The sequence below is a fragment of the Salvia splendens genome, chromosome 11 (assembly GCF_004379255.2).
Source record: "Salvia splendens isolate huo1 chromosome 11, SspV2, whole genome shotgun sequence".
NCBI lineage: Eukaryota > Viridiplantae > Streptophyta > Magnoliopsida > Lamiales > Lamiaceae > Salvia > Salvia splendens.
The window spans coordinates 29611346-29624423 of NC_056042.1; the positions used below are offsets into that span (position 1 = coordinate 29611346).

The following is a 13078-nucleotide window of genomic DNA, read 5'->3' on the forward strand; positions in this document are numbered from 1 at the left end:
AGCTTCACAATTTAGGTACCTGTTATCATTACAAAGTTTTTGATTGATAAATCGACAAGAATGCCGATTTTAGCCAAAAATAAAAATAAAAATAATAAAAAAAATTTGTCGATTTTGAAGTAGAACCGAAACGGTTGATTTTAGTTCAAAACCGAACCTCCTTGAAAATTTTCGGGCCAATTCTCGTTTAACCTTCGGTGAAACCAGAACCGACACCGAAACAGACGGCTGCAAAGTGCAGACACGAAAAATAAGCGAGTGAGCCAACAAGCTGAATTGCAGTGCAACATTCCTCTCCCTCAATTATTGCTTTTTCTCTGTAAATGTAAATAAAAGAAAAAGGCAAAAAGAAAAACATGCACATTAATATCATGATATGAACACACAAACACACACTCTCTCTGATTCAACACTTGGCAAAGCTAATTCCTCATCAGCATTGCATCCCCAAATTCGCAGCTCTCTCCTCTACCCTATAAAGCACAATCTCATCTCTCACCACTCCCAAAATTCGACTCACACACAGATCTAGAGAGAGAAAGAGAGAAGGGAATTATGATGTGGGAAGCTGGAGGATCGACAGCCTCATCGTCAGGCGCCGGCGTTGCTGCCGGAGCTGGCGTCGGAGACGGCGGCGGCTCGGGGAGGAGAAAGCCGTCGTGGAGAGAGAGGGAGAATAACAGGAGGAGAGAGAGGAGGAGGAGGGCGATTGCAGCTAAGATTTACACAGGGCTGAGGGCGCAGGGGAATTACAATCTGCCCAAGCACTGCGACAACAACGAAGTTCTCAAAGCTCTCTGCAATGAGGCTGGTTGGGTTGTTGAGCCCGACGGCACTACCTATCGCAAGGTAATTTTCACTCTTCTTTCTCATTTGATGGAAAATTGGAATTTGATTTTAGTTTTTTTTTAGGTTGATTTTCTTCTGGTTTCCTTGTGGCTGTTGGTGAATATAATTTTATAGTGTGTTTTGCTTCGTTTTGTTTGGATCTGTTGATTGTGATACTTGTTTCTTGGTTTCTACATAAAGATTTATTTTTCCCCACACTTAACGGTTTGTAGAGATGGTTTTCTATTTCATTTCTCCCATTACTTTCTAGTTATGTTTTTGCTCCAAATTTGAATGTTACAGAAATATTAGGAATGGAGTTAGCACTTGGATTAAATAGTTAAATAGTAGAATTTTCAATTTTGGAAGTATAATTTCGTTACAGAGAAGTTTAGAAGCAGGTTAATTGGAGTATAAATTAGTGAATGTTTTACAATCTCATATTTTGAGCATTACCAGTTAATCTGCCCATTTCCATATTTGTTTGGGTGTTAATTTGATTGAATTGGACTAATGATATAGGGATGCAAGCCAATCCCAATGGAAATAGGAGGCACCTCAACCAACATCACTCCAAGTTCTTCAAGAAATCCAAGCCCACCATCTTCCTATTTTGCCAGTCCCATTCCTTCATACCAACCAAGTCCATCGTCGTCGTCCTTCCCCAGTCCATCCCGTCTTGATGGAAATGCTTCGTCGCACCCATTCGCCTTCCTCATGAACTCGTTCCCTTCGTCTCTGCCTCCTCTCCGAATATCCAACAGTGCCCCTGTTACCCCACCCCTCTCCTCCCCAACAAGAGTCCCCAAGCAAACTTTCAACTTGGAGACTCTTGCAAAAGAATCCATGTCTGCCTTGAATATTCCCTTCTACGCTGCTTCTGCCCCTGCTAGCCCAACCCGTGTCCATCGCTTCACTCCAGCTACCATTCCGGAGTGTGATGAGTCTGACACCTCCACTGTTGATTCCTGCCGCTGGATGAATTTCCAAGCCTATACAAATGCTGCCAACATGGTCCCTACTTCTCCCACCTTCAATCTTATGAAACCCATGGCTCAACCTGTTCCTTCCAAGGATGGCATGTTGGATAAGGGAAAGGCTGCTGAATTCGACTTTGAGAGTATGGCAGTGAAGCCGTGGGAAGGTGAGAGGATCCACGAGGTGGGAATGGACGATCTTGAGCTCACCCTAGGAAGTGGCAATGCTCGTTAGCATTCCTTGCTCTTGCTGCAGACTTAAAAGGGCCTGCCTAGTTCTGCTCAAGTTTTAGTTTTCATGGAAGACTCTCATTCGGAGACGAACCTTGGCCCATAAAGCTTGTATCGGTTCGCCTCTAGGTTGGATAATTCATTCATATTGTTTCTGTCTGGCCTTTCATTTGATCTTTTTATGCTTTTAGCTATTATTATTGGCCCCATTTTAAGTTACATGGGGTTCTATTACATGTAGATATTTGTTCTCATTTTTTGGATTGTGATCAAGGTCATTATAGACTAGTATGATAGCCCTCCATGTGTGAACTTTTTGATGTTTCCTCTTAATCAAAGATTAGTTTTTTCAAAGTTTTAGCAGAACTCAACAGCTCACTTTTGTTGAAATCAGATCATTTTCTTCTTGCATCTACTGCAGATATGTGATTTAATACTGGTCCCAGACAACATGGCCTTGGCAATAATACAGTGAATTATTAGACATTGTAAGTTAGTTATGAGATGAAATAAAGAAATTTAAAGATTGGATTTGTGGAAATGATTTGGGGGGTTTGTATATTTTTGTTTTGTTGTTAAGTGAGCGCAATATGTGGGCTTGTTCACATGTAGTGCTTGATGAATGATTGTGGTGTTGGTCTACTTGTCAAGAAAAGAAATGGTTGCATTATTATTTGATGCTCATGCTTTATAGGAGTATGTGTTTGGTCAACCAATGATATATCACCACAATTATCCGCACAAAACGGACTAAAATGAATCCAATATGATTAGATGTGGTCGTGCTTGGGATTAGTGTCATCCATAGAGTGATGATGTTTGGATTGATTTTGATTTTGGACTGATGGTCAGTCAAAATTAGTTAAGACATGATTCAAAAAGTAACTAGTATTTTTTCATTGATAAGGGAATTCACTCCACCATTGCATTGATAATAGCATCCACACTAGGTGTCCTATGCTCCGCCACACCATCATTCTATCCTCCTACCCTTCTACCTGCAGTGGGACACCCTAAAGTCTGCCTTATAATTTTCACTACTATTTTATTAATTAATTTTATGTTTTCAAATATGTCATATAAAATAATAAAAAAGCACCACGATTTAAAGGCAAATCCTACATTACTTAATTAAAAAAAAAGTTACAAGAGTTAGAAATAAAAAACAAATTCACTACAGATAAAAAGGGCATACTCTACATCATTCCTAACTTGCGGCGCAGATCATCGATCATCCACTTGAAGTATTCGGCTTCGTCCGGGTCCTCGCACTGCCTGAGGGCGGGTGCGTGTCCAACAACGTCCTCCGGTTGGCGGCCGCCACCAACTCCGCGTAGGCATGTCCCACATCGGAAGTCGGGGTCGCGATCGGGGCCGGGGCCGGGGCCTGTGAAGATGTCGCCTTCTCCTTGCCCTTGTTCTTGGAGGCTGCCAATGGGACGCCGGGATGACATCGGTGTGCCGGAACTCTCATCCTCGTACATCGGCTGGTTGAGGTCCATCGGAGGTGCGCCGCTGTCACTGCTCGTATAATCACCGGCGACGGTGTTCTTCGTCCTCTTCGCCGCAGCCGATAGGGGCAGAATCCCTCCTTGGAACTTCTGCTTGTCCTTCAAGAGGGGCCAGGAGTTGTAATGCTTGAAATCGCCGTACAATGAAATGTACGACGCAAGCGCTCTATCGCGCACATCAGTCAAACTCTCGCCGCTGCCCTACTCCCTCAAGCACTTCTCGTACTCTGACGAGAACAAATTGACCTGCTTCTTCACCTGATCCCAGTGCTTGCGGAGCTGCGCCCTATGGAGCTTGTAGGCTGCCACCGGCTTGGCCTCATTGTAGCGATCATCGATGCGCTCCCAGTACACGATTTGCTTTTGGTTGTTGGCAAACACCGGGTCCTTTGAAATATCAATCCAACACTTCGTCAAGACAATAGTTTCATCCGGGTTGTAGTACGTCCTCCCCGGGGTGAATTCTTCATTTTTCTCCGGAAGCGGCAACTTCTGGGCTCTTTGCCTGTTCCGCTTCTTCTTGGTGGCGGCGGCGGCGGCGGAGCAAGAGGCGCGTCCGCAGGGTGGGGCGGGGGCGCGGGTGGGAGACGGCTCCATGTCTGACAGTCCGTACGAATCCGTGCTGAAATCGGGATCGTACTGGGTGTTGGAGTCAAAGGGCCGGTATTCATCAGGGTCTGTACCCAGCCACCGTGCACCACCACCGAACATCGGACTATTCGGACTTGGGAAATCACCGGGATTCATTTGTAATAAGTGAAATAGAGAGAATGTGAAGAAGGAGTGAATGGAAGAGTGTATATATATAAATTTTGAAGAATTAAAAAAATGTAAAACGCGTTGCATCGTCCCGCGTCGTGGGGCGGACGATACCGCGGACGATGCGTGCTCCAACACCTATCGTCCGCATGGCTACAGTGGCGGACCCGATGCATCGGGCGGACTATCGTCCGCCCCACTGTGAATGCTCTAATTTCAATATTTTACAAAAAAAGTAGTAGAATTTATAAAAAAAAATTGTACACCATTTTTAGAATAATCAACAAAAATAATTGTTTTTAATCAAAATATTCCAAAATTATGGTGTAATTTTTTAGAATTATTATTATTTTTTATATAATGTATTGTGCAATACAAAAATTTATTTCATAGTAATAAATTTTATCATTAAAATAGAAAAATTATTTATGGGACATTGTGAGACACTAAATTATGAGATAGAGGATCTCATGGGAGGGCCGACCATCGTCACACTTAGAATTTTATTGAAGTTATTCATAATTTATCTTGTCCCACAAAAAATATATAAACAACATACATATTGCCCTCTAACCCTCTAGGGTATGTCTCAGTCATCACACTTGCTATTGAGGACAATGCTAGGTAGGGTTGACAGTCTATTGTCGGTCTGGTCTGCCGAAACGCGAAACCTTCATAAATCTAAGGTTGCTACCTCCATCACAACTCTTCTCTTTCCGTTGTGCCATTTTTGAAGCCTCATTATAGTTTATAATCATAACATATTATAGAAAAGCCCATAAAGGATTTCTTTCTTTTTCCTCTAAATATTATTCGGTTATATTTTTGGTGGAAGAAACGCAAACATCACATTATTATAATGAACGACTTGCTTATTTTCCGCATCGACAAGGTTGCTTCCACAAATATGATTGTTGGTGATGTTTATATCTAAAATCAATAAGAGGAAGAAGAGAACATATGGAAAAGACAAATAAACTGTTACTGTCATGGTTTATTTTCCAGGTCGCATGTTGGAGTTGTTACATCAGATCCATGGTTCCATACATTGTACCTCATTTATTGTATGTCCCAAACATTTCAATCACACAAACATATTAGAATTATACCTCTTCATTATTACTTCTTCACTATCTACACTTGACAGAATACATACATAATTCAATACTAAATCTCAAATTTTGAATCTTGATACAGATTTATCCCTCCGCTACTGATACTATCGTCGTCTCCTCCTCCGTGGACCAATAGCCGAGCAACATCAGAATGTGAACTCAAGAGAGAGGAAAAAAAAAGAGTTCATCACACAGAGAAATTTGGAATATGTAATGTATCATATCCTGCCTGCTTTTCAAGGGTAAAATTATGATGAAACAATAAAACATGATTATAACTTTAAACACTACCACAACATAATCCCCAATTTGATACACTGTTGAGGCTTTGAAAGACTGTTAGCTGTGAGTGAAACTAAGATTCTATAACAGTTTAACCTTCGAATCCGACAACCTAAACTAGTAGAAGCTGTTAGATATAATCAAAGAATGAGGTTTCCCAGATATATACACAATCAAATAAACGAAATTTCGCAAGTAATAGCCCCATGGCCATGTCCACTGCCATCCGAGCTTTCCATGATCACTTCTAAGTAATGCTGCCTAATATATGAACAAAGAGAGCACAGAGAAAATCCCACCAAAGCTGAATATTTAGAGACCATATAGACGACCGGTGATTTTCTTCTATCAGCGTTAAGTTTTCACTTTTATGGGGTCAAAAAATACATTCATTATATGAATATATACACGTCGGACTCGGGTTACCTTTCACATAATAAACCTGCAGGAACAACCAAAGAGATCCATTCAGATTAGCCACATTTTTAACCAGAGGCTGCAAGGGCGAATTATTACTTCTAGGCCATGCATGAAATGAAGAATTAGTGATACGGAGACAAAAACACGATGAACAAGAAGCATTATAACATCTCATTCGGACCATTATTTGTGTATAAAATAGTTACAGATGATAACATAATTCTTATAGATTGTGGCTCCAGGTAAGTCTCTGGCAGCCTAAATTTTAGTTTTTAGCAAACAAATGGACTAACTAAACATTCACAGCAAGGCGATGAATTTATCAATCCTCTTTCTGATGCAAAACAGTAGGCATACTTATATTACCATTAAGAGCAGCATGATAGACTCGTTTCTCTGCTAATCCAATGTCTGAAAGAATCAGATTGCCCTGCAACATAAGAGCTTTTCCTTTCAGATAAATGTAGTAAATTGGAATTCTTAAACAAAAACTGGGCTTCAGTGTTCAGTTTTTATAAGCTTCTGCCTATTAAGGGAGTATAATTTTCAGTAACATATGATATGATGTAGTCAATTTCTAGACATCCTGTTATTTGGTCAAGTAATAGTGGGAGTCCGACTCATCAATGCAAGAAATGACAGAGTGGACTCTAGAAAAAGGAATTTTATATGATTCCACACAAGCAACCAATTGATGCTAATTTTGACACTTAATAATTTTAGCTTGACGTTCAGAAAATAGGTACCTCTAGAGCCATCAGCTGTCTCACATTTTCAGCATAAAGTTTGGGATCTTCCTTTTCTTGTTCAGAGGGGTGATAAACTGGTAACTTCTTCACTTCAATGTAATTCACAAACTGGCATAGAAGAAGAATCACATGGCGCACCTGTGAAAGATATAAACTTTATGAGCACAGTAATGGGACTATTTGGACTGCGACTGCACACAAGCAAGAGTATTTTCTTGGTCATTAGTAACAACTATACTAAGTTCACAAGGACAGACAACCATAAGGGAATGATGTAGATCAGCCAGTAGTTTTATGAAAATAAGGCCTATTAACTCAAGATTGTCTGGCAAAAATAATACAACAGTCTCATACAGACCGTAGAATCAAAACAGTTTAGAATTAAATAAATAAAACCAAATTGAACAGAAGAACTTCACCAACAATTTTAACTTTCTACCAAGGCAAATTCTAGAGCACATGCAGCAATGAAAATGTCACCGAGAGAACTAAACAATGAACTCTAACAGAGCACAATAGAACAACTCACTCCAGATATTGAGTCCCATGCAGGACTAAATCTCTGATAGGGATATCTTAAAATGACAGGAACTACTGGAGCCTTTGCCAAAAATGCACCACTCTTGAATGGGAGGAGGTAGTCACCATTTGTGGTTGTGCCTTCTGTTAAAAGACAAAAAACTAGTTAGACAAACTAGAGCTTCTCTTGTTACTAGAACATCTAAGATAGTGAAATCCATCTAATGAGGAGATAAGCAAATTTTACAAACTACTCCAAAATGACAGATTAAGAAGCAATTTTGAATGCTACTTTTTAATTCATTTGCCAGTATACCACAGAAGAAAATACTGACATTAATATGCATTGTATTGTCATAAAATCATGCAGAAGTGATTATTCAGAAGCTTTATTGTTATTTCTCACTACAACCTCATTCTTTAAAGGCATGGATCAGAGTGATTAACTTAGTCAACAGATAATAGTCTGCAAAGGGTGCAAAAACCAGAAGATATAAATGTCATCACAAAGATAACCTGGGAAAAGCAGCATCTTTGGAGCAAAGTTATCTTGAAAAGCTTCTTGAACTCGTTCAGTGATAACACCTGCCAAACAACAAGGACACCTTGAGTATAAAATTAGCATTTCATCACAAAAATTGATTTATTGTTCCTATTTTCACCCATCCCAGGATTATTTCCTTTAGTTTATAATCTACAGCCAAATTATTCACTTAGTGCAGTGAAAGAAGATTTACCTGAAACCCCTTTGAAATCTGATGACTTTGATTCACGCTGCACATAGACACAACCGAGACACTTGCTGTAATGAGAAAATGATAAGGTAAATAGGTACACCTGTGACATGCATCTTGGAATAATATACGGGTTCATATACAAGAAAAGAAATTGGGTGAGCAAGATCTATGCTTGAATAAATACACTTATCCTGCTCCGTTAAGATGTCAAAGTAGAAAAAAAATTGTACTGTACTTTTTACAATGGAAATATCAGTGTTACTGGGCATATTAGATTGCGAAAATAATCTAAAAGTGGGACACAAAGGCAGTTACGTTACCAGTTCCTAGTGAATTGGCAAAAGGATTATTCATTCCTATATGTTAAACCCCATAATAATGGAACTCCATAATTTGATGTGATCACATTCACAAATTTGAACTGAAATGTGTTACACTAAACAGCACATGGAGCATGTAGGAATTGGATTTCACTTGTATTTTTCTAACAAATACATATTGGAGAAGCAAACAACAGGTTTTCTGTTACGTATTGAAATATAAGAACCCACCTTACAAGACCAATAAGAGGAAGTTTAGCCACAGATCTCTACAGCAGCAAATCGACAAAGAAGATAATAGGCATGTTAGCATTGCATTTAGTTAATATGCCTATGAAAGACATACATATTACTATAACAGGAAGTATTAACTCACCTTGGCAACAAAGCTTGGGAAAGAGGAAGACATATGATATAATATATCTAAGTAAGATACATGGTTGGAAACAATAACCCCATATTCTTCCAACACTTCAGATTCATTACTATCTGCAGACTGAAAACATTGAAAAAACTCATTAGGCAAATTAAGAATATCACTTAGCCAGACATATTCTTTGAATCTTCAGGAAGCAAATCTTATAAAAAAAATAATAATTATGATGCAAGCAACCCAATCAGTAAAAAATTTGATCTACTAATCAAATGATTATATGCTAATTGTAATATCATCTTTATAAACTCATCATAAAGAAAAGACAAATATTGAAAATCTCAAACAAACAGCCTTTTCAAGAGTGTATTACCAACTTAAGACACCTCAGCCCATTTTGCAATTTTAGCCCATCTCCCAAAACACTGCCCATTCAATTTTTGGTAACTACCGCAATTATCAGTCAGACCACAAAGACAACCAGAGAAGAAACTGATGTTCTCTTCCCCGGAACATTATCAGCATGCCCTGTAAGCAAGGCAGGAAATGATCTCTTTGTTTGTTTTAAAGCAAACTGATTCCCATCTCAGATAATGTCACGGCTTGTTTAGTAATTCTGGAATGTTGAAAGTTGAAACAGAATTTAGACATCCTCTTTAGATTTTCGAGTAACACATTTGATCCAATGCCATTCCACTCATCTCATTTACCAATTCATTACACGCACAATGTTGTTTTCACTATCATATAAAGCTTATTGTATCTCTAGACAAAACTCCGTTGTAAAGCAGGTAAAAACAAGCAATTGAGTAAGCTCAGATGCAACAAAACGCATCAGGCAATGCCCGAATTCATTAAAACAAATAATTTAACAATAATTCAATCTAAGGCAGTACCATATTACTCAATCTACTAAACAAAAGCACTACGAATCAAACGAGCAAATCAATTGCAATACTAAATAAAGAAAAATTCAAGCCAATAAACAACAGCATAAAAACAAAAACATGAAGTACCCGAGTGATCGCGGCTCCATCAATCTCACCACCCCCACTGGTATCCGAAATCGAATAAAACCCGAAAACGAAGAGCAAAACCCTGGACAAAAACCTACCGCTCCGCACAATCACCGCCCTCCGCCAGCCGCCCATGTGGGCGAAATCCTCCTGCTCATCCTCCCTATTCGGAGCTAGAAACGCCGTGCAAAATCGACAGATCAAGTAATAAAACACCACAATCGCCGTCCCCGCCGCCACTCTCACCGGAAACAGAAACATGAGTGCCAATCCGAGTAGAAACTTCTCCACCAACGGAAGGTCCCCGCGCCCCATTGGCCCGTACACATCGAAGCGGACATAGGGCGCGTACTTTTTCTCGAGCTCCTCGATGCTGGTGCTAGGGCTAGGGCTCGAAACCGGTTTCTCGGATTCGGGTTTGAGGAGCGGGCGGGAATCGGATTCGGGCTGCGGCGGGGCAGCGGCGACATTAAGCTCTTTGAGCTCGGATTCCATTCGTAATCAAGAAAGATGGAGTTTTTTCTTTCTTTTTATTAGGGCGGAATTGGTTCGAGGAGTTTCAGCGGGCGCACATTGTTGTTGTGATTCGAAGAAGATAAATTCTGCGGTGAATTTGATTCAGTTGGGATTTGGGGAAAAGGAGTTGGCGCGTGGAGTGGGATATGCGGGGCGCCGCGTGGGGACTTTTATAGTGGTGTCGTGCGTGCGACGACACGTGCAGTCATGTTTTAACGGCGGAGTGGGCCCATCATGTTTCTTGGAGTACGTTTTTTTTATCCTTTTTCTTATTTTCATTTGACCTAATTATATTTAATAATAAAAATTCTGATTAGGAATTGGTGAATTATAAGTGTTGTACATATATAATAGTGATGAATTAAAATGAATTAATATTATTTGTAATAATTTATAAAGAATTAAGTTTTTTCAATTTAATATCTATTGTTTTAGAAAAATATTTTTCAGGATACGAGCAATTTATTTAAGTAAAAAATAACAAATTAATTTAAATAAAATTGGTGTGCATCAATTTACAATTGAGGATCTTTATATATTATGTACTACTGAGAAAAGATCTGCTGCACAGTTAGAGCATCCACAACCGTGCTCTTGCCAGCGGCACGGTTGTGGGCCCGGGCGGTACTATTCATGCCTGCTCTCTGGCAAGAGCACAACACCCACAACTGTGCTCTTCCGCAAGGACGAGCACAATTAATATAAAATTCAATTACACAAAAACATTTTCATAATACTAAAATTCATTAAAAAAACCACAATAAAAATAACAAATTACAAATAAAATAAAAAGACATAATTAAAATCCTAAAAATTAAAAATTACATAATTAAAATACTAAAAATTAAAAATTACATAATTAAACTCCTAAAAATTAAAAATTACATAATTATTGGCTAATATAACCCGAGGAAGACTACGCATCCGGCGGCACCAACCCCAATTGTTTTTGGAGACCCAATATCATGGACTCGTGCGTTTGAAGTTGCGTGGGGGTCATAGTTGACCTATCGGCCATATTGAGTTCGTTCCAACCACCGCATCTTCGGAGATTTCCAAGTACGCCTTGAACAATCTTTCCATCTCCGCCGGTGAGTACGGTGTGCGGACACCGGCGCGAGATGGAGGATTCGGCATTTGGGAAGGGGCGCGAAGCCTAGGCTCCGGTGTCCACCCGTAGCGCCCATCGGAGGCACCTTGATCGTCGATTGGGTATGGCCGGTAGCCACTCGGAACGCCCGAATCTTGGGTGAGAGGAGGGGCCGAATATTCCGTTTCCGGACTATGAAACGGTTGCGAACCGAACCATTCGGGGTTCCAACCGTGAGAGCCGCTTGGGTTGTCGTCGTTACCGGACATAGTGGTGTTGTAGGGTGTGAGAGGAAGATGAAAATGGATATGAGAGATTGATGATGAGAATTGTGTAGTGAAAGTGTGAATTTTTTGGAGTGAAATTGGGGGTATTTATAGATGAAAGTGTGTATTTTTGGGGTAAAAAAAATAAAAAAAAATTAAAAAGTGGGGAAAAACGGTTATAAACGGATATAATTTTTTGGGGAAGTGAAATTTTTTTTTTTATTTTTATCGATTTTTTTAATAAAATCTGATTTTTTTTTAAAAAAAAATAAAAAAATGTTTGAAACCAACGGCTATGCCGTTGGCGAATGGGAGACCGCCACGTGTGCGTCCGCTGGCACGGACGTGCTCGATACATCGAGCAGCGCCGTGCCAGCGGCGCGGTTGCAGCGGTGGCGGTCCTTCGCCTTGCCGCTGGCACGGACGGCGGTGGCGCCAACCGCCACCGCTGCGGATGCTCTTAATCGATATGGGGTATTGTGAGCGACTAATCCCACGTAGTCTAATTTCCTTAAATACAATTCTCTTTTGTTTATCTGCATGTCAGCAATATCATTAATTTTCTCGTTTCATTAATTTTCTCGTTTATCTTTCTTTTATGTATCTTTCTTCCTGCAACCATAACATCAATTCTTCTTCCTAACTTTCTCTAATTCACCTAAATTACACTATTTCAAGATTAGTTTTTGATCAAATAAAATATCATTTTTTATTATTCCCTAGTTTTTTTTTTATCAATTTTAAGTATTGAATTCTTTAGCTCTGGTTTGTGATTTGATCGTATCTCTCTCATTTTTGTTTTCCCTACTTTAAAATTAAGTAGAAAACATGTAAATTATATTAGAAATTCAAGCATATATGAACCAAGACCAAGGCTAAAAAACTAACCTCATGGCTAGCACTTCTCGAGAGAGACGGCGCTTGAAAGTTCTAATAAAAATCTAGGAGAAAATATATAATACTACAAGATGAAAAGATACAAAAACTAAACAAATAAAAAAGGAGAGATATAAGAAAAAATTAATGATATTGCTGATACGTAGATAAATAAAAGAGAATTGTATTTTTGTTAACAGAAATCTTAATTTTACTACGTGGATTAGTCGCTGCCCATATTAATTATGCAGCAGATCTTTTCTCATGTACTACTATATATTTTGTCGTTATCGGTATCCATATATAACTCCTTTTTTATAAAACTGGGATTAAGAGCATCCACATCCGTGCTCTTACCAGCGAGCACGGATGTGAGCCCGACCCCATTTTTTTGTCTACTCTTAGGCAAGAGCACAATACCCACATCCGTATTCTTCCGCAGGGACGAGCACAAGAGTTCCACTATTCTATTATTCAATTTAAATAAAAACAT

The 13078-nt window shown here is 39.3% G+C and overlaps 2 protein-coding genes across 3 annotated transcripts; one reads left to right on the forward strand and one right to left on the reverse strand.

Annotated features, from left to right (window-relative positions):
- Nucleotides 1–302: 302 nt before the first annotated feature.
- LOC121755323 (protein BRASSINAZOLE-RESISTANT 1-like) lies at nucleotides 303–2390 on the forward strand. Its single transcript, XM_042150638.1, has 2 exons — nucleotides 303–849; nucleotides 1351–2390. Exons 1-2 carry the CDS (start codon nucleotides 556–558, stop codon nucleotides 2038–2040), a joined length of 984 nt encoding a protein of 327 aa, XP_042006572.1. The 5' UTR covers nucleotides 303–555; the 3' UTR covers nucleotides 2041–2390.
- Nucleotides 2391–5265: 2875 nt separating this feature from the next.
- Nucleotides 5266–10480, reverse strand: LOC121755316 (lysophospholipid acyltransferase LPEAT1-like). Of its 2 annotated transcripts, XM_042150629.1 has the most exons (9): nucleotides 9838–10480; nucleotides 8825–8944; nucleotides 8680–8717; nucleotides 8129–8193; nucleotides 7908–7976; nucleotides 7402–7535; nucleotides 6870–7010; nucleotides 6490–6553; nucleotides 5266–6145 (listed from the first exon to the last, which is right to left on the reverse strand). In XM_042150629.1, exons 1-9 carry the CDS (start codon nucleotides 10330–10332, stop codon nucleotides 6126–6128), a joined length of 1146 nt encoding a protein of 381 aa, XP_042006563.1. In that variant the 5' UTR covers nucleotides 10333–10480; the 3' UTR covers nucleotides 5266–6125. The 2 variants fall into 2 exon arrangements, with proteins under 2 accessions (XP_042006563.1, XP_042006562.1); XM_042150628.1 differs by lacking the exon at nucleotides 5266–6145 and having other exon boundaries at nucleotides 6272–6553.
- Nucleotides 10481–13078: the final 2598 nt, after the last annotated feature.

What these genes read in the sequence shown, in the direction of transcription:
- LOC121755323 (XM_042150638.1), top strand. Translation starts at nt 556, where the DNA reads ATGATGTGGGAAGCTGGAGGATCGACAGCCTCATCGTCAGGCGCCGGC. An exon ending in ACGGCACTACCTATCGCAAG is followed by an intron (nt 850 to 1,350) that starts GTAATTTTCACT and finishes CTAATGATATAG; the next exon opens with GGATGCAAGCCAATCCCAAT.
- LOC121755316 (XM_042150628.1), bottom strand. Translation starts at nt 10,332, where the DNA reads ATGGAATCCGAGCTCAAAGAGCTTAATGTCGCCGCTGCCCCGCCGCAG. An exon ending in AGATTTCAAAGGGGTTTCAG is followed by an intron (nt 7,977 to 8,128) that starts GTAAATCTTCTT and finishes GTTGTTTGGCAG; the next exon opens with GTGTTATCACTGAACGAGTT. An exon ending in GACAGCTGATGGCTCTAGAG is followed by an intron (nt 6,554 to 6,869) that starts GTACCTATTTTC and finishes CTTATGTTGCAG; the next exon opens with GGCAATCTGATTCTTTCAGA.